At 31.1% G+C, this 24,049-nt stretch overlaps 1 protein-coding gene across 5 annotated transcripts in view; it reads left to right on the forward strand.

Annotated features, from left to right (window-relative positions):
• Positions 1 to 24,049, forward strand: part of LOC107140026 (centrosomal protein of 290 kDa) — an 89,203-nt gene that overhangs the window by 36,267 nt on the left and 28,887 nt on the right. For all 5 annotated transcript variants that reach the window (XM_048804262.1, XM_048804286.1, XM_048804257.1 and 2 more), the window contains 15 exons: positions 1,970 to 2,072; positions 2,159 to 2,389; positions 5,562 to 5,735; positions 7,450 to 7,561; positions 10,447 to 10,652; positions 11,636 to 11,787; positions 13,711 to 13,822; positions 15,495 to 15,950; positions 16,707 to 16,871; positions 17,731 to 17,838; positions 18,057 to 18,191; positions 19,818 to 20,084; positions 20,705 to 20,812; positions 21,804 to 22,003; positions 23,333 to 23,546. In XM_048804262.1, coding sequence (XP_048660219.1) covers positions 1,970 to 2,072; positions 2,159 to 2,389; positions 5,562 to 5,735; positions 7,450 to 7,561; positions 10,447 to 10,652; positions 11,636 to 11,787; positions 13,711 to 13,822; positions 15,495 to 15,950; positions 16,707 to 16,871; positions 17,731 to 17,838; positions 18,057 to 18,191; positions 19,818 to 20,084; positions 20,705 to 20,812; positions 21,804 to 22,003; positions 23,333 to 23,546 — 2,743 coding nt within the window. The remainder of the gene's footprint in view (positions 1 to 1,969; positions 2,073 to 2,158; positions 2,390 to 5,561; positions 5,736 to 7,449; positions 7,562 to 10,446; positions 10,653 to 11,635; positions 11,788 to 13,710; positions 13,823 to 15,494; positions 15,951 to 16,706; positions 16,872 to 17,730; positions 17,839 to 18,056; positions 18,192 to 19,817; positions 20,085 to 20,704; positions 20,813 to 21,803; positions 22,004 to 23,332; positions 23,547 to 24,049) is intronic.

Here is a 24,049-nt window from a genome sequence, read left to right on the forward strand (position 1 = left end):
TCATATGTGTATGTAGGGATTAACATATATCTTCTTATCTCTGCTATCTAATCTGTATCCATAGAGTGATTTCTATACATCAAAGGTTATGTAAACACTAAGGATAATTATCCTCTGACCTAACAAATTCCAAGCTAGTTAAGAGGGTAGATGATATTTTCAAATTGTTGTTATGTCCTACTTTGGTTATAAAATAGTAACAAAAATCCGAAGAAGATAGAACCATGTCTGCTGAAGAAGAGCAATGTATTTTTCCACCTAATTTTTATTTGTGAGTAGACATTGGCAACATCTGGCCAACTTTGACTCAGGTATTATTGGCCAGAATTAAGTCACATGTTCAGTCTTATCAAGAGATTGATGTTACTATAATTGGTTTAAGCCAAGTAGATTATAAGTGATTATAGACTGTCTCTTATAGGCAACAATGTCTTAACACACCTTCTTAAAAAGTGAATTTATTAATACATTTTATTTTTTGAATTGACAAGTAAAAATTACATATGTTTATGGCATTCAACATGATGTTTTAAAAATGTATAAATCGTGGAATGGAAAAATCAGGCTATTTAATATGTGTTATCTTATACTTTTGTGTCTGTGTGTGATAAGAACATGTAAACTCTGAACACTTTTCTAGTGTATATAGTCTTAACTCAGTAACCATGATGTACGTACAATAGATCTCTCTTTTTTTTTAATATCAGTTATTCATTGCTACCTTCACATTCTGACACAGGGTTCTGTTATTGCACAGAGATGTTTTATGTGGGGTTAGGCTTGGGTTCACCAGGAGTTTCTGCTTTTTTTTTTTTTTTCAGTTTGTTTCTTCTTTTTAGTTATACATGACAGTAGAATCCATTTTGATATAATTATACAAGCATGGAATATATTTTTTTTTTCTAGTTAGGTTCCCTTTTTTTTTTTTTTTTGTCAAGAGATGTACAAGGGATTGAACTCAGGGGCACTCAACCACTGAGACACATCCCCAGCCCTATTTTGTATGCTTAGTGCCTCGCTATTGCTGAAGCTGGCTTTGAACTCTTGATCCTCCTGCCTTAGCCTTCCAAGCCACTGGGATTACAGCAGTGTGCCACTGTGCCCAGCTAGGATCCCATTATTATGGATGTACATGCCGGTGGGCTTCACTCTGTTGTTTTCATGTATGTACATCATGAAATGTCAGATGGCTCTGGGTTCAATCCCCAGTATTGACACAATAGCTCTCTTGAACTTCTAACTGAAATTTTGTGTCCTTTACACACACTCTTTTAAGTCTGATGATTTCTAATTTTTGTATTCTAAATGCTTTTCAGCTTTTGAGTGGGAATGTTAAGACTTGATTTCCAGAATTAGTTTTGAGAATTGATTATTTTCCTGATCCTTTTCTATTTTCAATAAAATATTAATAAGATTCAGTTTATAAGTGAATAATCACTCAACTGGAGTAGTTTTTCTTTTGGTCAGTTTTAGCTAGTGGTACCCTTTAAAGCCAGTTCTATGTCCTTTTGACAAGAACTCATTAGTCTTTGAACCAGGCTTCAAAGTTTAGTTTGTTTTCTGGAACATGATGTTTGAGATTTGCTTACATTCTTATCCAGACTTGGAATAAGGCGTTATGTATAAGTGTCTAATAAGTATCCCTTTTGAATGATGAGTCATTTAATTAGATTTAATATTATTTAAATTAATAAAGTTGACAACTTAATAAAATAACTTTGTTATCTTGCTTTTATTTAAAATCAATTCCTGACCAAATCCTCTGTATAAAACTTTTTGTGTGTCAGATTCAGAATATTTCTTGTTTTAAGTAAACATTAAATTTCCATGACCTAAAGTTTTTTGTAGTAACCTTTTTGTAGTAAACTTTGTACTTTTTGTAATAAACTTTGTGTTATTAATGTATTGTGTGTGGGATTTTTTGTTTTTGTTTTTTTATTTTTGGTTCTGTTTTTTTTGTAATTTTTAGTGAAAAGGAGACCTGGAAAACAGAATCTGAAACAATCAAAGAGGAAAAGAAAAAGCTTGAGGATCAAATCCAACAAGATGCTATAAAAATAAAAGAATATAATGTGAGTAAATTACTTTTAACATCCGCATACAAGATTGTGTAAGCTAGGATAGGTAAACTCAGCAAGTGATATCTGTCTTTGTGCAGAATTTGCTCAATGCTCTTCAGATGGATTCAGATGAAATGAGAAAAACACTTTCAGAAAATAGCAGAAGAATCACTGTTTTGCAAGTGAATGAAAAGTCACTTATAAGGAGATATACAACTTTAGTAGAAATGGAACGACAACTTAGAAAGGAAAATGGGAAACAAAAGAATGACTTGATGTCAATGGAGGCTGAAGTTTGTGAAAAAATTGGATGTTTGCAGAGATTTAAGGTACTTGTGCTTTTTGTTGTTTTGGTTTTAAATTTATAAAAATTTTCAAATATGCAGAAGATAGCATAGATTCATGAACCACGATTATTTATTAACATTTTTCCATAGTTGTTTCATCTGTTTTTTGTGGAAATATTTTTAAATTGTAGATAATTTCTCCTCTAAATGTATTCATGTGCATCTCTAAAATACAAATTTACATATTTTGTTTACATAACCACAATTACTTTATCTTACCTAAAAACATTGATAATAATCCCCTTATTTGTTTAATACCAAGAATACATCTACATTTTATTAGTAGTGTCAGAATTATGCTTTAAGGGAATTTGGATATAGATATCTTTTTAGTGTAGAATTTTTTTTTCTCTTGGAAAAATATTAGATTTATCTTTTTTTTTTTCCCCCTTTTTTGGTATTGAGGATTGAACTGAGGGGCATGTAACCCTGAGTCACATCACTAGCCTCTTTTTTTTTATTTTTTATTTTTATTTAGACATAGGGTCTCCTTACTTGCTTAGAGCCTTGATAAGTTGTTGAGGCTGGTTTTGAACTCACAATCCTCCTGCCTCAGCCTCCCAAGCTGCTGGGATTATAGCAGGAGCCACCATGCCCAGCGATTTATCTAATTTTTGTGTGTGTGTGTTATTTTACTTGTTCCTTTATGCCTTTTATTTTGAAAAGTTATTTCCGAGGCCTAGGTTAGTTCCAAGTTAAGCATTTTTGATAAGAGTGATTCATAAGTAATGATCTATATTTTAGGAAGTATCACTTCAAGAGACAAAATGTCTGGTTGTCTCATATTTCATGATTGATTACTATGTCAAAGGGAGGACAACCATGTACCTCTGTTACTAAGTGATTAGTTATCTGGTGATATTTTGGCACAATGAAAATAAAATTCTTCATCAGTACCACTAATGATTTTAACACTCACTGATAATTGTTGCTTGGCTCAAAATTATTTCATTAGAAATTACAAAATCACAATTTTTTATTTATATTATGCTTTTACATTTATTAACAATTATTCTTTTGAAAAATAAAGAGCTTTCCCTCATTAGCCCAGGCCATTCAATTATCTTGAAGTATAATTCCTCCTGCAAAGTCAAGATAAATGCTTCAGTCTTTTCTTTTAATGATGAGTTTTCAGAATACAGAGTTTGTGTGTCATGCTTCTTCCTGGTGTTTTTCCACTCAGTGTCTCTTCTTTAGGTGTTGTCACAGACGCACAGACTTAACTATTCAGTGAATTTTACTCAGTTTAAGTTATCATTTTTTTCAACTTTGGCCAGTGGGAGCCTTTTAAAGCTGGCTCCTATTTTGGACAAGAAATCATTAGTCTTGGAACCCAACTTCAAAGTTTGGTTAGCACAACAAAATGTTCTAGTTTTACCTTCTGTACTTCTTGTCTGGCCTTGGAATAGTCCATTTCTCTATAGAGACCTGTTTCTCTTTAGAGAGAAAAGTATTTAGACACCCAAAACTGATCAGTGGATGTCATTGCTCTCAGAATTTCATTGCTTCTAGTCTTTTTCAATGGACAAGTTAGAAAATATAATAATGTATATTTTTTTTACATCATAAGTTCATAATATTATTGCCAATTCAAATTTAGCATTATGCGGTAAGTAAATAATATGGATTTTTTTCAAACCTTCTTTAGTTTTTGTACTTTGACTATTAACATAAAATAATTATGTTTTATCGTATAATACATACATTAATTTGAAAATAAGCAAGAATGACAGCACCATTATTGCTAACATAGTTTAAAATGTCCTTACAATTCTTATTTTCTTTAAATTTCACTAATGATGTATAGGCAAAATAATATACTTTATAGTTACTTGAAATAATTCCTCTTCTTGTGATTATATACTTTTGATATATAGACATATTTATTTTACATTTGTTTAATTTTAGGGATTATTTTTAATTGATTTGCATATATACAAATTTATATTTTCAAAAAATTTAATTAAAATCTCACTTCTACTACTGTGCCTTTCATACCATTCTGCCTTATCTCCTGGGACAGCAAATTATTCTGTTTCTTTTTTGCAATCATAAACAAGGATAGAAAGGTTATATGCCTGCACCTTGACTTAGTATCTTATTTTTAAGCATGTAGATGTTCAGTGTATATGATGTAAATTTAGAATCATATGAACAAAAAATTCAAAGTAAAATTTAAATGTTACCATCTGTTTTGTAGATAGTAATGGATGATAATATCATTGCTAATAAACCTATTTTTAGTATGATCTTAAAGCTGAATTTTGATGAGATAAGAAATTGTTAAAAATTGAAAGCTGTTTTTGCTTAGACATGGAAAATTTGAGACATCAGAAATGTTATTATTTATATTTTTAGGTGATTTTTTTTTTTGAGTTTTATAGTCTTGGGCTTGAAATAGAAAAAGAAATTGGAATCTCCTCTTCAACATAATCATTCAACCTGAATTTTTCTATTCTCTTTTTCTTTCTTTCCCTCCCTCCTTCTCTTCCTTCCTCTTTCCTTTCTTTGTACAATAGTTAGAAAGCTGAGAAAAAGGGATATTTTGTGAAAATGGGAAATAGAGCTTCATCTACCCTATCCTCCCCCCGCCCCCAGAATGAAACCAAATTCCCAGGACAAGGTAGACTTGTGTGTGCTTATTTTGATGGAGAAGTTATCACAATATCTAAAACATTATTATGAGAATTTTATTTTAGAACAAATTGTAACCATAAGTTTTTATCTTCTTCACTTTGTAAATGTGGTTGTTTGGTATACTGTTTCTTAATAAACTTCCATCTCTTTTAGTTTTCTTTTATATGTAATTTTTACTTATCACAGAGAAACTTACTGGAGTGACTGAAAGTTTAGGCATTTCTTTTTGGTGTTAATAAAGACACTTTAGTGCCTTGGGTTGATGATTTTTCATAGCTTGATAGCAGGTTCATAGAACATTGTGTTAGTCAACTTTCCATTACTCCAACAAATATTTGAGGTAAATCAATTTAAAAAGAAGAGTGCTTTATTTTGGCTCACAATTTTGGAAATTTCAATTCATGACTAGCTTTGTTGCATTGTGCTCATAGCAGCATAGTACATCATTGCAGGAAAATATGGTGACTCAGCAGAAAGAAATATACCAACATAATTCAGTGTATTTTTCTTTACATAGGAAATGGCCATTTTTAAGATTGCAGCTCTCCAAAAAATTATAGATAATAGTGTCTCATTGTCTGAATTAGACCTGGCCAATAAACAATACAATGAACTGACTGCAAAGTACAGGGATATCTTGCAAAAAGATAATATGCTTGTTCAAAGAACAAGTAACTTGGAATACCTAGAGGTAAGTTTGTGTGATCCTCCAACCTTGTGATATTAGCCATTTTTCTTTGGTGAGGTCGTTAGGTTTTAGGTAATTCTGTAAATTTTAGTTTATTAGAGTTTACCTCTCTTTATGTAAACTTAACAGACATATAGTTCATAAATATATATTTATTGTATTTTATTTCTGATTATCAGTATACATACACATATGTAACACATTATTCATGGTTACAGAATGACTTCTGGTTAACTTCATGCAGGTCATTCTTTTTAACTCATTTGCATAATTTAGCAGAATCAAACTTATTTCACCCAGGCACTTAAAGAAAAAAAGAGTATGGAACAGGTAGCATATTGTAATTAAAGGAGGAAGTGTCATTCAGAACTCTTCTCTTTCCCTTATCTATGTTCCCAGAACATATTGTTCTCCCATGGTCCCTGGATTCTGTTTCTTGGAATGGATTTTGTTCACTCTGATGTCTTTTCCTGGACCATGAATGAGCTCTGCAAATTTCCATCTTTTCTTTTTTTTTTAAATACTTATTTTTTATTTGTAGTTGGACACAATACCTTTATTTTATTTATTTATTTTTATATGGTTCTGAGGATCGAACCCAGGGCTTCACATGTGCTAGGCAAGCACTCTACCACTGAACCACAACCCCAGCCCCTCCATCTTTTTTATTATATAGAAAAGATTAGAGTGGATATTATATAAGTTTAATTTAAACCATCCATGAATATACCCAGACCATAGCCACTTGACCTTCTTTTATGCTTTTATGGTCTGATTTGTTCATCTTCCTCATTAGAAATAAGGACGCTTACATTTTTGGTTTGTTCTCTTTTAAGATCCTCTCACAATAGAGGACTAAATATAACTCTGTTGGCTCATAAGCTTTTACTTGCTTAGGGGTACACATTCAATAAATGAAACATTCTGAATACCTTTCAGTGACTCTTACAAAGTTATCTGAGTCGTTATACATTAATACTATTTAGAAGTAATCAAGATCCATTTACTTATTACTGCTTTTTCCAAGAATTATATTTATGGAAAAATTCTGAGTATTTAGGTATGTTCATAACTGATTTTCTTTTTCCCATTCTCTGTGCCCTTTGTTCTAGGAAGAAATCCCCTGTAGATAACATATTAATGAGTAATTTTAAAACTATTTCATCTATTTTCCCAAAGAATATTTTTCATCTTTCCTGAAAATTAAAAAAAATTGATATACTTTGTAATTTAAATCTTTGCTTTTATCAAATATGCATTTATATGTTACTTCAACAAAATTTATTATATGCCAAGGTCCAAGTTGTTATTGCAGTATAACAAAACCATTATGAGCACTTTTTGCATAAATAATGATTTTTTTTCTGCTCATAGGTTTTGTGGTCTAGAATTCAAAGAGGGTACAGTGAAACCTTTGAGTATTCCAGATTGACCAAAATGAACATACAGTTTTAGTGGTAGAAGCTAATACTTAAAAGTTTAGAGTGACATATTAGATATATAAAATTTTGATGTTATTTTAAAATAATATTTTATGTTATATATATGTGTGTGTGTATGTGTGTATATGTGTATTGCATATGGGGGGAATTCCAGTATTTAAAAAACTAGAGTGTAAGTTTTAGGAGCTATTGCATAAAGTTAAGAAAGTGTTAGTTTTGTGATATATTGGTCTGAATTATAGTATAGCTTTATCCATGATGTGTATTTTATTCAGTGTGAAAATGTATCCTTAAAAGAGCAAATGGAGTCTATAAATAAAGAACTGGAGATTACCAAGGAAAAACTTCACACTGTTGAACAAGCCTGGGAACAAGAGACTAAATTAGGTAAGTCTTATGACTGGTAATAGAAAATGATTAGGAATAAACAGGGGATGCTTCTCATTTAAAATTCCATTTCTGTTCCAAAAAAGGAGAAAATATTCTGTTTAAAAATATGAGCTCTGCCCAGAAGTTTAACTTAGTAAGTAGTTGATGAATAATATCTTGTACAAATTCCCACCAAATTTGATTTTCAGTTTATAAATTATATTTGTTCCTAGTAAGAAATTTATGAGTATACATTAGCTATTTTGAACATCATTTAACAATCAAAAGTAGTGATAATTTTGAAAAATCCTGTATTTTAATAGTAATATGGAGTACTCCCTAAGTGTGGTTATATTAATTACTTATTTGCTTTTATTAAATTCATCATGAAATATTTGCTATTATTAAGTTTACCATAAAACATCAAAGAAAATCTGAAAAGAATTTTTACTGTTTATAGTTGCACTGCTGTATTATCACATTTTTACTTATATGTTCATATATTTCTATACTTCAAATTACAATATGTATTTGTGTTATATGCTATGTTCATTTAGTAAATATAAAAAATATTACTGTTTTACTCATCATACACATAAATGTAAATGTTCATGCAATATCCCAATTTGAATGATTATCATTAAATCATTCTTTTGGTATTGTTTATAGTGCTACAATGAACATCTTCATATGTTTCTAACAGATATTACTATTTCAAAAGTTATTGAAATCTTGGTGGCTCCTACTAGGTTTTCCATATTAGGTTTTATAGTTGTCAAAATTTATATAGCATTTTAATAATTTTCTCTCATAGCATTGGATTTTATAATTTTCAAATAAATTTGCTGCTCTGAATAAGGTATTTTTAATTTGTTTCTGAGAATTTATAGTTCTAATGCTCTTCAGGGCTTCTATTACTGACACAATTGGATTAGAGAGAGCAAACATTAGGAAATTTTTAAAAAATTACTTTTATGAATATAATTTTTAATTAACAAAGAGATTAAGTATGAATTAACTTTAATGTAGCTCCTACATACATGAAAGAAGATACCACTTTAAAACTTAAGTTTTACTTAAGTTTCAGTAGGTTTTTAAAATTTTATTCTCTTGGGCTGGGGATGTAGCTCAAGTGGTAATGCACTCGCCTGGCATGCACTGGGCGCTGGGTTCGATCCTCACCACCACATAAAATAAAAAATAAAGATGTTGTGTCCACCAAAAACTAAAAAATAAATATTAAAAATTCTCTCTCTCTCTCTCTCTCTCTCTCTTTTAAAAAAAAATATATCACCAAGATTTTAAGAGTGTCTTCTTACTTCCTATTCCCTTTTAGCTTTAAGTGTCACTTCATTTATCTTTTTTCTTCACTGAGGAGTTTTTACTATTGGTCTATTGTGTTCTTTCCTCTGTACCAAAATTTGTTTCAGCCCCTCCTCCAAGCTTCTTTTCATTTTTGGACTTTAGCACAATATAGGACATCTTACCTTCTTTTTCTTCTTTTGTATTGGCGACTGAACCCAGTGGCACTTAACCACAGGGTCTTGCTAAGTTGCTGAATTTGGAATCCTCCTTCTTCAGCCTCCCAAACTGGTGTGATTACAAGTGTATGCCACCATGCCTGGCTTCTTATGTCTTTGTATATTTACATTTAGTGAAGTTTTTTTTTTCCATTCTGATGCTTAGGTTGCTTGAAGGGGTCTCAGTTCCATACTGAACTGATTTACTAATGTGAAGCTTCTTCTGGTAGTCTGTTATTGTTAGTTACTTGATCACAGCTTGTAGCAGCTATTTTAAAATCATTTATTTTAAAGATAGATACAGGACCTAATGAAATAATTTTCAAAACTAAGACTTGCCAATTTTATTTTGTTGTTCAAAAATGCATATTACTTTGAGAAAATGCAGTTATAAGATTTGAAATTTTGAAGTTGTACAAATAGGGGGAGGCATTATTGTTATAAAGCTTATTTAGTGGTGATACATGCCTGTAATCCCAGCGGCTAGGGAGGCTAAGGCAGGAGAATCGCAATTCAAAGCCAGCCTCAGCAGTTTAGCAAGGCACTAAGCAACTTATGACACACTGTCTTAAAATAAGAGACTAAAAAGGCCCATGGATGTGGCTCAGTGTTAAGTGCCTCTGAGTTTAAACCCTGATATTAAAAAAAAAAAAAAAATTTAGTCATGCTTAATTCTAATTGACTTTCTAAAAAACAAAATATTCTACCATATTTTTTTTTTCAGGAATATATCTGTTATGTAAAGCAAAAGTGTAAGTTTTCTTCCTTGACCAAAAGAATGACCAAGTAACTAATAACACTCCTACATGATATCTTCTCATAGAAAATTGAGGCTTTTAATTTCTTTTCATTTAATCAGAGACTTTGTTGTCCAGACAAGCCATATATCTACATGTAACAACTAATAACAGAATGTAAAATATTTGGTAAAATCTCAGTCATAGAGCTTCAGATTTTACTTTCTAGTTTGTCTGTAATGCCTTAAAAAAATCAAGTCATTATACTTGTGTTCCAAAGAAGCGTTGCTTTATTGCATTGCTTCTCATGCAGTTTATCTCCTTTCTGTAAAGTATATGAATTTTCCATATTTTGATTTTAATATATGTAACACTTCTGTGCTAAAACTTTACAATGTTACATCAGCACTCCCTTTTTTTTTATTATTGTTTGATGAAGAACATAAGTTTCAGAGAGATGAATTGGGTAGGCATCAGATATGGAGGAAGTAATAGAGCTAAGAATAAGATCCAGGTCTGTCATAATTTAAAAGCTCATGAGCTTTCCATGGAACTATAATATTTCCTTATGTACAGCATTTAAAATATCTGAGATATGATTTGAATATAAACCATATGAGATTGACTTGAGTATTATTGCTTATAGGGAATGAATCTAACCTGGATAAGGCAAAGAAGTCAATAACCAACAGTGACATTGTTTCTATTTCAAAAAAAATCACTATGTTGGAAATGAAGGAATTAAATGAAAGGCAGCGGGCTGAACATTGTCAAAAAATGTATGAACACATAAGGACTTCATTAAAGCAAATGGAAGAACGAAATTTTGAATTGGAAACCAAATTTGCTGAGGTTTGATATTAAAATTTTTATCATGCAATTAGAGAGTAAAGAGTTAGTAGACATTATATTATTGTAAAGAGGTCTGTATCTATGAAGTAGCATATGAATATGGAGCTTGTGTTTCATGTAATGAGTAAATAAAAAAATTATTTAAAAATCTGAATTATTTAAAAGAAACATATTTGAGTAAGTTCTTGTTTCTTACCAATGTTATATTGTAGTTTTAATATATAAAGAGATGTTATTACCTAGTAGTGAAGTTGCCTTCTATTACCATCCCTTCATCTAACACATATTCATTACCTATTACACGTTAGACCCTGTTTGGAAGCTGAGCCTATAACAAGAAAAAAATAGACAGCAATCTTTGCTTTCAGAGACTTTACAAATTGAAGGTTTTAGATTTTTTTATGTAGTCAGAATCATTAAACTGCCTGGCAGTAAATGGTTCACATATATTCTGCAATTTATGATTAAACAACTGTCTTACAGTGATTGCTTACATTGAGACTTAACATATTTTCCAAAGCATATATATAATCTTTATTCTGAGTCTCTAATTCTATACTAATAATATTTTATTAAAAAATTTGGATTTATGTATAGAGATGTAATGGAGATAAAATATGAATACACTGAATTCTCAACATCAGAAGTTCAGATATTATAAAATATTTAATTGCCTAATATAAATGTCTTTGGTGCATTAGAATACAACCATTGTTTGATTATTTCTGAATCTTTCCTCTTTTTCCTATCCTCAGTCTCTTCTTAAAACTTTCTACCTGTGTCTGAATTAAGACAAAGTAAATAGGACTGCACTACTCTGAAAACTAAATTATAAGAAAAATCTCAACCAAAACTGATGTATCTCGGCTGGAGATACAGCTCAGTAAAGTGTGCTTAGCATGCATAAAGCTCTGGGTTTGGTTCCATCCAGGCACCAAACAAACAACTTATTTATCTGAATTTTTTTTGTTACTTTTTTCTAGCTTACCAAAATCAACTTGGATGCACAGAAGGTGGAACAGATGCTAAGAGATGAGTTAGCTGATAGTGTGAGCAAGGCAGTAAGTGATGCTGATAGGCAACGGATTCTAGAATTAGAAAAGAAAGAAATGGAGCTAAAAGTTGAAGTGTCAAAGTAAGTGCTTTGCAAACAAGTTAATCATTTGATTAGATATGTTTTCTCTAATTTGTCTTTCAGAAAATATATTACAGGCACATGGAGAAAATATTCTTAGTGGAAATTGATACTGGTTTCTTTTTATATGAAAAGGAAGAATAGTGACTGGGTTTATAGCCCAGTGGTGGAGTGCTTTTGTAGTGTGCACAGGGCCCTGGGTTTAAGCCCCAGAACTGCAACAGAAAAGGAAGACTAACATTAACAAGGAGACAGGGGATTTAAATCAGGGATGCTTTACCACTGAGCTACATTCCTGATCCATTTATTTATTTATTAAGCCCACTCTTGCTAAGTTGCTGAGGCTGGCATTGAACTTTTGATCCTCCTTCCTCAGCCTGTCAAGCCTCTGAGATTATAGGTGTGTACCACTAATTAACAAGGTTAATTTTTAAAGAGGTTAAATAATGACACTGAAGAGGAAATGCCTTGTCAAAATTTGCGTTTTTCAGAGATAGGAAAGAATATTGTTGCAGAAAGCACTGAAGTTGTAATCAAGATCCTGTGAGCTCTGCTCCTTCCTCATACTGATTTTTTTCTTAGTGAAAAGAAGAATGGTCATTTGATGCATTTCAACTTATGCTTTTTTACTTTAATAAGGAAGTATAAGTACCTCTTCTGTCTGTTGAAGATAGAAGATTTGTTTCATAAGGTTGTTTCATAAGGTTGCTTTAAAAATACAATGAAAAGTTCGGATTTTGATTTAATTTACAATGGGCATCTGCTGTATACTAGGCGTTCTGCAAGGTATTACGCTAACTCATACAATCACATGTTTTCATTTCACACTAGGAAATAGCCCCAAGCTAATTTAGAAAACAAAATTTAAGAGTAATGTTTGCGTGCCAGGTAGAGATGCTTTGTACTCACTTTCCTTTGTAATTAAGTACTACTTCCAATGAAAAGTATAGGGAGTGTTGAGTCAACCTATCAGGCATGAATAATTATTAAGGTAATATTTTTATAGCTTGTTTATAAAGTTATAGCCATTATTTTTGAAGCATTGATAGTCCTCTTGGGAATATCAGTCATTGCCAGCCCTTTTCTTTATAAAGGACTCTTTTTTTTTCTTTTTAATTCTTCTCTCCTTAAGGACCTTACTTTTAAAAATAATTACTTTGTGATTTTTCATTTTATCATATTGTATTAATCCAAACTTTGACACTGGCTGTAAGAGCTTCTGATAAGTTTGAGGGAACTTGGCTTGTCACAATGAACTGAAATTATTCTAGCACAAAACAAAATTTTACATTTTGTCTTGCCCATGTTATCTAACTTCAAAAGTTATAAGGGAAGTAGCAGGGCTTAACTTTTTGTAATTGTAATAAATGTGTATTTTGTTTCCTTTAACTTTTCCAATAACTTACAAGTTAAAGCAAATCAAAATACACATTAGTCTACACTGGGAACTTAGGAGATTAAAATTTCTATATTCTTAACTGTGTAATGATATTAGATCAACCAATTTACTACCTTACTCTAATGCATTTTCCAAATTATAATAATTAGTATCTTACAAAAAAGTGTGCAATCAGGGTTCTTTTGGTGTATACATTTGGAAAATGCTAAATATTAGGTATAACTTCTGATAATTATATTAGAACTTCTTATAACATGTAATGTGAGACAATATTACATATTATGAATCTTCAAAGAAAAGGGATGTTGGGAACAGTTTTTTTTTTTTCCTGTAGCATACGTTAACATCTCATAAAATTAGTTTTTATTAAACAATTCAGAAGATCCCTGAAGCCTTTGTATTTTATATAGAGAAAAGATGATGAAAGTTAATATCATTTTCAGAATGGAGTCTAGAAATTTGAAATTTTATTGTTATAAAGAAAATGTACTTGATTGTTACTGAAATACCTTTTCACTTTTTAGACTGAGAGAAATTTCTGATATTGCTAAAAGACAAGTTGAAATCTTAAATGCTCAACAACAGTCCAGGGAAAAAGAAGTAGAATCACTCAGAACGCAGCTGGTAGAGTATCAGGTATGTGCACTACTGCCTCTTCTGTGCACAATCTACTTTTTTCCTAAATTACTGTTAGATATCAGTGTAAGAGTAAAGTTTCAATCAGAAAATATGCCCACCAAAGACTCTTTTTCTTGTTTGGTGGAACTTGAAAAGAGAAATACTTTAATTTGAAATACCATTTATAATTCAGAAAAGCATTTAAATCCTACAAATGCATCATACTGGCTGCCTATCAAAGACACTGAGTAGTAGTTAAGACGTCTTTAAAAGCAATGTATTCTCTTGTATTTTTATGTAGCTTTTCACATTTTCTCACAAATATTTTTTGAGGATTAAAACACATAACGTTAATGGGCCAAGGACCTGAACAGACACTTCTCAGAGGAGGACATACAATCAATCAACAAGTACATGAAAAAATGCTCACCATCTCTAGCAGTCAGAGAAATGCAAATCAAAACCACCCTAAGATACCATCTCACTCCAGTAAGATTGGCAGCCATTATGAAGTCAAACAACAACAAGTGCTGGCGAGGATGTGGGGAAAAGGGTACACTTGTACATTGCTGGTGGGACTGCAAATTGGTGCAGCCAATTTGGAAAGCAGTATGGAGATTTCTTGGAAAGCTGGGAATGGAGCCACCATTTGACCCAGCTATTCCCCTTCTCGGTCTATTCCCTAAAGACCTAAAAAGAGCATGCTACAGGGACACTGCTACATCGATGTTCATAGCAGCACAATTCACAATAGCAAGACTGTGGAACCAACCTAGATGCCCTTCAATAGACGAATGGATAAAAAAAATGTGGCATTTATACACAATGGAGTATTACTCTGCATTAAAAAATGACAAAATCATAGAATTTGCAGGGAAATGGATGGCATTAGAGCAGATTATGCTAAGTGAAGCTAGCCAATCCCTAAAAAACAAATGCCAAATGTCTTCTTTGATATAAGGAGAGTAACTAAGAACAGAGTAGGGACGAAGAGCATGAGAAGAAGATTAACATTAAACAGGGATGAGAGGTGGAAGGGAAAGAGAGAGAGAAGGGAAATTGCATGGAAATGGAAGGAGACCCTCAGGGTTATACAAAATTACATACAAGAGGAAGTGAGGGGAAATGGAAATATAATACAAGGGGGAGAAATGAATGACAGTAGATGGGGTAGAGAGAGAAGAGGGGAGGGGAGGGGAGGGGGGATAGTAGAGGATAGGAAAGGCAGCAGAATACAACAGACACTAGTATGGCAATATGTAAATCAATGCATGTGTAACTGATGTGATTCTGCAATCCGTATATGGGGTAAAAATGGGAGTTCATAACCCACTTGAATCAAATTGTGAAATATGATATCAAGAACTGTGTAATGTTTTGAACAACCAACAATAAAAATTAAAAAAAAAAAACACATAACGTTGTCTATATTAGTGTCTACCAGTGTTTGTGATTTACATGTGGAAGTTAAAATAAATAGTAATATTCAGAAATTATTTAGTCAGATTTGGATTTTAAGTTTATTTGATTCCAAGTTTCCTTTTACAATTCTTTGATAACTATTTGTGTTAAAGCAAAGTTAGGTTTTTGTAGGATGCCACACTGTTTTAAAATTTTAATCCATGATAAATTTCACTGGAAATTTTGAAACTTACTCTAAGTGTGTATTATTATTATTTTTTAATATTAGGCTCAATCTGATGAAAAGGCACTAATTGCTAAGTTACACCAACATCTTGTCTCTCTTCAAATTAGTGAAGCCACTGCTCTTGGTAAGTTGGAGTCAGTTACATCTAAACTACAGAAGATGGAAACCTATAATTTACGCTTAGAACAGAAACTGGATGAAAAAGAACAGACCCTCTATTATGCTCGTTTGGAGGGGAGAAACAGAGCAAAACATTTGCGCCAAACAATTCAGTCTCTACGCAGGCAATTTAGTGGAGCTTTACCCTTGGTGCAACAGGAAAAGTTCTCTAAAACAATGATCCAGCTTCAAAATGACAAACTGAAGATAATGGAAGAAATGAAAAATTCTCAGCAAGAACATAGAAATATGGAGAATAAAGCATTGGAGATGGAATTAAAGTTACGGGGCCTAGAAGAGTTAATAAGCACTTTAAAAGATGCCAGGGGAGCCCAAAAGGTAAACATTTACTTTTAAGTTTAGTATTAAAAATTTTAAGTTTTTAATATGTGCTTGTATGAAGTGCTTAATTTGCAATAAAAACTTTAATTACAATTCATTTTGATGTTATAAATTAGGAATTTTTACTGTTTATTATTTGTAAAGATGAGATTCTTCTAAGCACAAGCATTTAATAAAAATACTTAGGTCGTAAAATAGGAAAGAATTTTAAACACCAGAAAGTTCATATATATCAATTAATACTAATTATTATTAAATGTTTATCAGTTGATTTCTACTCTTCATAAGTATTATCTATTCAAAATTATTTGTAAATATTAGGCACACATTTATTGTTTAATGACTTAACCCTCAACTTAGAAGGAATTAAATGAAAAATAGTTATTTTGCAACTGACCCCTATTCTCTAGGCTGGAAATATTTAGGATTTCCATTTTTGAAATTAGTTTCAATGACATGTTTACAATAAATATTCAGTAAACAAATAATAGAGAATGTAAAAATGAAAGTGAATGTTAGTGATATCCATTCCCACATAATCTGAAGGATGTTTTATTGTAATATTCCACGTATTCTTTGAAAAGTCTATGGAAATCCTAAATAAACTTTTCCATGTAACTACACCAAGGATAACTTTATATATTATTTTATTATAGAATGTTAATTAATTTTAATTAAAATTGTGATCAACAGGGAAATATTTATTTCATAGCATTTATATTTATATATATATATATAATTTGGAAATCTTAGGTAATCAATTGGCATATGAAAATAGAAGAACATCGTCTTCAAGAGCTTAAACTAAATCGAGAATTAGTCAAAGATAAAGAAGAAATAAAATACTTGAATAATATAATATCTGAATATGAGCATACAATCAGCAGTCTGGAGGAAGAAATTGTTCAGCAGAACAAGGTTTCATTTTATGCATTCATTTTGTTTTGTTTGCTAATATTTTAAACATAAGAATATTGCATAAGTGGCTGTTGTTTTCCTAATTGAGTGTAACTCCCATTATTAATAGGTTAAAAAGTAATCTGTTTCTCATTTTCTGTTACTCTAAAATCTATATTTATTTATTTGCTTTTAACCATATGCTTAAAAAGAGCAATATATAAATGGACTTATTTGTTTAAATTACTTTTTATTTTCATATTGATTATATGATGTCCATAGTTTCTGCTTGCTCTCACTAATGGATAGAAGGTAGCTTACTCTAGAATTAATTATTCAATTTGGAGGCTGAAAGAACTCATCAAGCACATATGTATCTTAGAGGTTTTGTTGTTCCCTCTGTTTAAATTTTCTTGCCCTAGGTAACTTGTATTTTCACTGTCTTAAGATCTTACCTAAAATATCTTAACCTACTAGTCAACCTTCATCAGCCACCTAATATATAATGGTAAATTCTACCATCAAGATCCATAGTGTTTGTCATTCTCTGATGTATTGCATACTTGCTTGTAATTAGCTGTTTCCCTCTCATTAGAATATAAGTTTCATCCTATATTTGTACTGCCTACAATAAGTGCTTGGCACAGGGTATATGCCATTAGATATGTTTTAGATGCATGGATGAATGAATGGATAGATAATAGATTGAAGTTCTAACATCACACCTGCCTATCTATGGAATTAGGCAATTTACTTCACCTCCTGAGTTTGTATAGTGACCTCAAAGTGTTATAAGGATTAAGTAAGAAAATGTATGTAAAATGTTTTTATATGCCTGGTGTCTCTGTGTACATGTCTGATACATATTGTTCTTGTTAAGTTTCATGAAGAAAGACAGATGGCCTGGGATCAAAGAGAAGTTGAGCTGGAACGTCAACTAGATATTTTTGAACGTCAGCAAAATGAAATCCTAAATGCAGCACAAAAGGTATGAATGAGAGTAATCCTTTTTGCTACTAATAAGCATGGCCTAGAGCATTAACCTACAGAAATATTTTCTAAATCAGTTGTAATTTTAATTGATGTTATCTTTTTATACATAAAATATGAGGTTTAATCTACATTTTGTTATACATTTGTGAAAATTAATATTATTTAGTATCAATGTTTTAACTGCTGGTTTTAAAACATATTGTTTCTTAATAGTTTGAAGAAGCTACAGGATCAATGCCAGACCCTAGTTTGCCTCTTCCAAATCAACTTGAGATTGCTCTAAGAAAACTTAAGGAGAATATTCGAATAATCCTAGAAACACAGGCAACTTGCAAATCACTGGAAGAGGTAATTAGAAGATTTTACATTTTGATTAGTGTGTTATGTGGAATTTTCTAAATAACATTAATGATGATGATTCAAAAAATAACAAATCTATTGCTAATTGCATTTTTTTTTCTATTCTCATATAATGTTTTTAATTGCCAGTACACCTAATTTGAATTAAATCTTCATTTAATTGCTTTTGGGCATTGTCTCTTTTGGGCACATTGATCAGTAAAAATGAGCATCAAAGGAAGTAAAAAGAATACTTCATTGTATTTTTATGAGCAGTATATTACCTTCCCTTGTATGAACTTTTCATCCCTGTTTATGTTTACGTTTTATTTTGTAGTGTTTACTATATATCCTATGAATCAATTTTTAGTTCATTCATTTTAAGGAGGAGTTAAGAGTGAATGTAAACTAGAAATTATTTAGTTAGGTATTGAATTTTGATTAAGAGGTGATATAATCAGTTTTGTTAATTATTTAGAAAATAATATAACCTGAGTATTATTTCCATTTTTATTTATACCTAAACATGCTAATTGTAAATATATTTTAAAAGTTTTTTCATATGAAATTCTATACTTTTACTCAATTTAGGAAACTTAGGTTTTCTTTAGTAATTGTAAGATTTGTCATTTATGTGAACTGCCACTGAATTACAACAGAATATCTGCCTTAATTCTACTAAAGAACAACTCCACAACCCTATTCCCTATACTGGGGATTGAACCCAGGGCCTCACACATGCTAGCCAAGTGCCATACCATTGACCTACTTCCGCAGCCCTTTTTATTTTTGAGACAGAGTCTTGCTAATTTTCCCAGGCTGAGGTGGTACTTAAAAATCCTCCTGTTGTGGCCTCCTGAGTAGCTGGGATGATAGGTGTGTGCTACCACTCCTGCCCTCTGCATTGTTTAAATAAATTGTAGATTGTTGACTTGGGCTGCTAAAATCCAGTCTTATACTCAGCTGACTTTTACAGATAAGTCTTTTAATGCTCCAGTAGTCATGGTAAATAACAAATAAAAAGAATGATTTCTTACATTTTTCTTTGCAAATATAACACCACCATTCATTTCTAGATCTAAGGTGAAGAATCTAAATAAAATGCCCTATTTAAATTTTATTTTCATCGTAATGATGAAGTTTTTAAATTATTTTTTATTTTATTTTATTCATTTATTTATATATGACAGCGGAATGCATTCCAATTCTTATTACACATATAGAACACAATTTTTCATATCTCTGGTTATATACAAAGTATATTCACACCAATTTGTGTTTTTATACATGTACTTTGGATAATAATGATCACCACTTTCCACCATCATTTATAAACCCCATGGGAGGAATAGACGAGCTCTAGATATTTTTTATTTTTTTATTTGTTTTTATTTAGATATGTAGAGTGTATTTTAGCATTATACATACATGGAATATAATGCTAATGATAATGTTTTTAGCACGTGATAATTTATAAGTAAATTAAAATATGTGTGCAAATAACTCTTATCACATAAAAATGTAGCAATATAATCAATACTGTCAGCTATTATAAATATGTGAAAAATAAAGTGAAACTACTCAAATGAAGTATTTAAAAATACACTTTAATAATTCATTTTGATTTAACTGCAGAAGCTAAAAGAAAAAGAATCTGCTTTACAATTAGCAGAGCAAAATATTCTGTCAAGAGACAAAGTAATCAATGAATTGAGGCTCCGACTGCCTGCCACTGCAGAACGAGAAAAACTTTTGTCTGAGTTAGGCAAAAAAGACATGGAACCAAAATCGCATTATACGATGAAAATTGCACATCAAACCATCGCAAACATGCAAGCAAGGTTAAATCAAAAGGAAGAAGTATTAAAGAAATATCAACATCTTCTAGAAAAAGCCAGAGAGGTATTTTGTCATATTTTATCCTGTTATTTTACTTCACATTGTGTTTTTCAGTTAAATGTGAAATTTATATTGTCATAAAGTGATAGTTTATTTCTTTCAAATTTAGGAAATGTTGCTTTCACATGATTGCATTATACAGCTGTCAGTAAAACTGGAAGTTTGTGTATCTTTTTCTTTGTGAACTAACTAAACCAAAAATGGCTATCATGGTTAATGCATATGAGTTTGAGAAATACCAATTGAGCTTATAAGTAAAGATTGAGGCAGTAAGTTAAAAAGAAATCTGTCACACTGGTAATCAATAAAATCAGGTTTACTAGAACTGTATGGGGAAAATCTAATATTTAAAAAAACGTAGAAACAATTGAAAAAATGATAGACATGTTATTTTAATGTTAAACATAAATTATGACTGAAAGCTAGGGTTGTCTTCATAAACATATGTTAGGGGAATTGTATACTGATCTAGATAAATATATGCAGATGTTATTCATTCTCTATCTGAAAGGGATTTTAGAGGATTGAGGAAAGTACAATGTTTTAAACATTTTAAGACCTTTGGAATGTGAATTTATTTGAATCATGATTTGAAATATAGTTTTGATTTTTTTGTATACTAGGAGCAAAGAGAAATTGTTAAGAAGCATGAGGAAGACCTTCATATTCTTCATCATAAATTAGAACTACAAGCTGATAGTTCACTAAGTAAATTCAAGCAAACAGCATGGGTAAGATTCTAAGAACTTTGTTCTATTTGTTTTTGATTTTTGAGATCTTATAATTTAAAATTTGCCACTCTTCAGTTTATCAGAATAGAAGTCATCTCACTTTTTTGTTTCTAAAATAATCTTTTGGAAATATGGCTCTGGTAATTCCTTTTTTTAGACTCAGATCCTTTAGTAACTTACCACTACACACAAAATCATGTTTATACTCAGCCATGCATTCAGAGCCTCCTATGAGATCTGACTTAAGTCTTTTCTTTTCAAATTCTACTCATTCTACTCATTCTGTTTATATCTAAGTGCTTTGCACCTTTTAAATTCAGCTAATTCTTACCTGTTTTAATCATTCCATTGTGTATGTGTAAAATGACCTTTCTTCTTAACTCATTTGTCCCATTATCCCAGATGTGGAACACCTATAAAAACTTAAATCGAACATTAAATATATCACTGTGATAACTTTGAAATAATTATGTTTTTAGAGGTCTGTTCTTCTGAGAAAAGTAATAGGTGAGTGGTTAGAGTGTCTTAAAAAATACATTCTTATTTCCATGTACATATATGAAAATATGTATTTCACATCCATGTAAGAAAATATATGAAATATATATATGTATACATATGAAAATATATATGTAGTATATTTAAGGATATAAATAGATTTCCAACCTATTTTAATGCACCTTTGTCAATTTTGTTGAAATATTCACAGAATTGAAAACTTGGGACTGAATGGTTTATTGGGCAGTATTGGAATCCTTGAGCCTTACCTCATTAATTCAGTCAGCATTTATTGATCCTCCACTTCATATAGGTACTTTGCAAAAACTGGGAATACAAAAAATAAGCTATTTCCTGTCTTCTTTAAGACTTTATTGCTATTTAAATTACTAAATTTTATATTTTGATCATTTGAAAAACCAAATTAAAATTGTGAAATATGCTGTGGCATTGAATTATAAATGCCTATGGCTAATATGTTCTTGTTTCATAGGATTTAATAAAACAATCTCCTACTCCAGTTCCTACCAATAAGCATTTTATTCGTCTGGCTGAGATGGAACAGACAGTAGCAGAACAAGATGACTCTCTCTCCTCACTTATGATGAAACTAAAGAAAGTATCACAAGATTTAGAGAGACAAAAAGAAATCACTGATTTAAAAATCAAAGAATTTGAAAAAGTCAAATTACGGTAAGTCTTAGAAGTGTGCTTTAAAAATAAATGGTAATTATGATATAATGAAGATGAATGCATTTGCTCTGCCAGGCACTGTACTAAGACCTTGATGTATATTATCTCATTTTATACTCAGGACTACTTATGACATAGTTGCTACTGTCCCTAATTATTAGATTAGGAAACAAGGTTTTAGGAAGGCTCAGTAACATTCTAGGAGGAAGTAGAAAAGCAATCTTTTGAATTTAGTCTGACTCAAAGACCAATCCAAATTCTCCAGAATTTCATTTGTAACTTGTGTGTCAGTTTCATCCTCTGGACAATGAAAATGACAGTACTTTGGTTCTTTTGATCTGAGACAGGAAGAGCTTTTTTACAATGTGAAAGGTGAAAATAGACTCTAAAAGCAGAATACAGGCTATCTTGAGGGGGAGACACACCACCAGGTCTTAAAATTAAGATTTGATTAGTGTACATAATTAGGTGACTATGTGTCCTCCAAAGGGATTGGCCTGCCTTCTGGGATTGGGAAATATTAAGGGAGGATCATGTTTTCCCATTAAGGTTAGGGTTAAGGTTAGGATTAGGGTTAGGTCTGATATTTAGGTTTTGGTTTAGATCAACTTGTCTGTAATTCTGGTGGTCTATTAGGTGACCAGGCCACATGGTCAACATCCAGTCAAAGGTTAGCCCCAACCTCACAAGGTTTGTGGTTTCTTTTTATTGAAGTCTTTTTCCTGTTTTGTTACGTTACAGAAAGCTAGTAGGGAACTGAATAGCTGCAAGTAATTCATGCACTGTTTAGGCCCTTTTCTGTCTCCTATGTTCCTTTGTCTGGCTCACAAGTTGTTTGTTCTGTAGTTTAACAGGGATATTTTCCTTTAAGGACCATGTGTTCTCACTACACCCCTAAATTTCTTTCTCACTTTTGGAGTGGTTATATGATATTCTAATAGTTATGTATAAGGAAGTAACTTGAAAATTGCAAAGTCACATGTACATACAGAAATTTTGTTTGCACATCTTAAAGTGTGCAGCACAAAATTGAACCACAATAAATGTTTGCTAAATAACAGTAATTTTTTTATTAATTATTGTGACAATACAGTGTCACAGCATTCTGTATATTAGAGATTCTTAATATATCAAGGACTTTATTGAGACACAGATTTTTAAGCCTAAAATAAATTTATAGTTGTGCAGTTTCAAATCATTGTAGAACTATCTTTTAAGTATTTGCCATATGAAATACTTCAAGTAGTTGTTTTATACACTTATAAAATTTTTATTAAGATATTCCTTGTAGCAGCTAATCTGTTGTATACATGTTCTTGTTTTTTTCAGACTCCAAGAAAACCATGCAGTTGAAGTGAAAAAAGTGAAAGCAGAAGTAGAGGATTTAAGGTGTCTTCTGGCCCAGTCACAAAAGGAGTTGCAAAGCTTAAAGTCTGAACTTGAGGCTCAAAAAGAAGCAAATTCAAGAGCTCCAACAACTACAATGAAAAATCTAGTAGAACGGCTAAAGAGTCAATTAGCCTTGAAAGAAAAACAGCAAAAAGTAAATAATAACATATTATTAACATTTTCTAGAAATACATAGAAAACATAGAAAAAAATGATAGTTGAAGACTTATAAATTGGTAAAAGATAATAGCATTAATCTGTGTTAGAATAAAAAGAATGAGTATTTATCTAATACACTTAAATAAGACTTATTCAAAGATAGTTTTTAAATAACCTTAACTGAGTGCTGTTTTTAAATGTAGATGTAGTTCATTTTGTCTATGTTGTCATCAGTAATTTGTAGATTATCTGCAGGAAAGGAAAGAAAAGCTTAACGTTTTTTCTCCTTTTCTACTGGAATTTTATGCTGCTGAGTCTGTTTCAAATAATTAAACGGTTTTGAACAATTTGATTTGGGTAACTAAGAAGGATATATGATCGTGAAAAGAAGGAGAGATCAAAAAAGGGAATCACAGAGGTGGTATGGGAAGCCGTTGGTTGATTATCTTGTTAGTTTTTTTTTCATCCCCATTCATCTCAGATTTGATATCCTAAAAC

The sequence above is a fragment of the Marmota marmota genome, unplaced genomic scaffold, assembly GCF_001458135.2.
Source record: "Marmota marmota marmota unplaced genomic scaffold, marMar, whole genome shotgun sequence".
NCBI classification, from domain to species: Eukaryota; Metazoa; Chordata; class Mammalia; order Rodentia; family Sciuridae; genus Marmota; species Marmota marmota.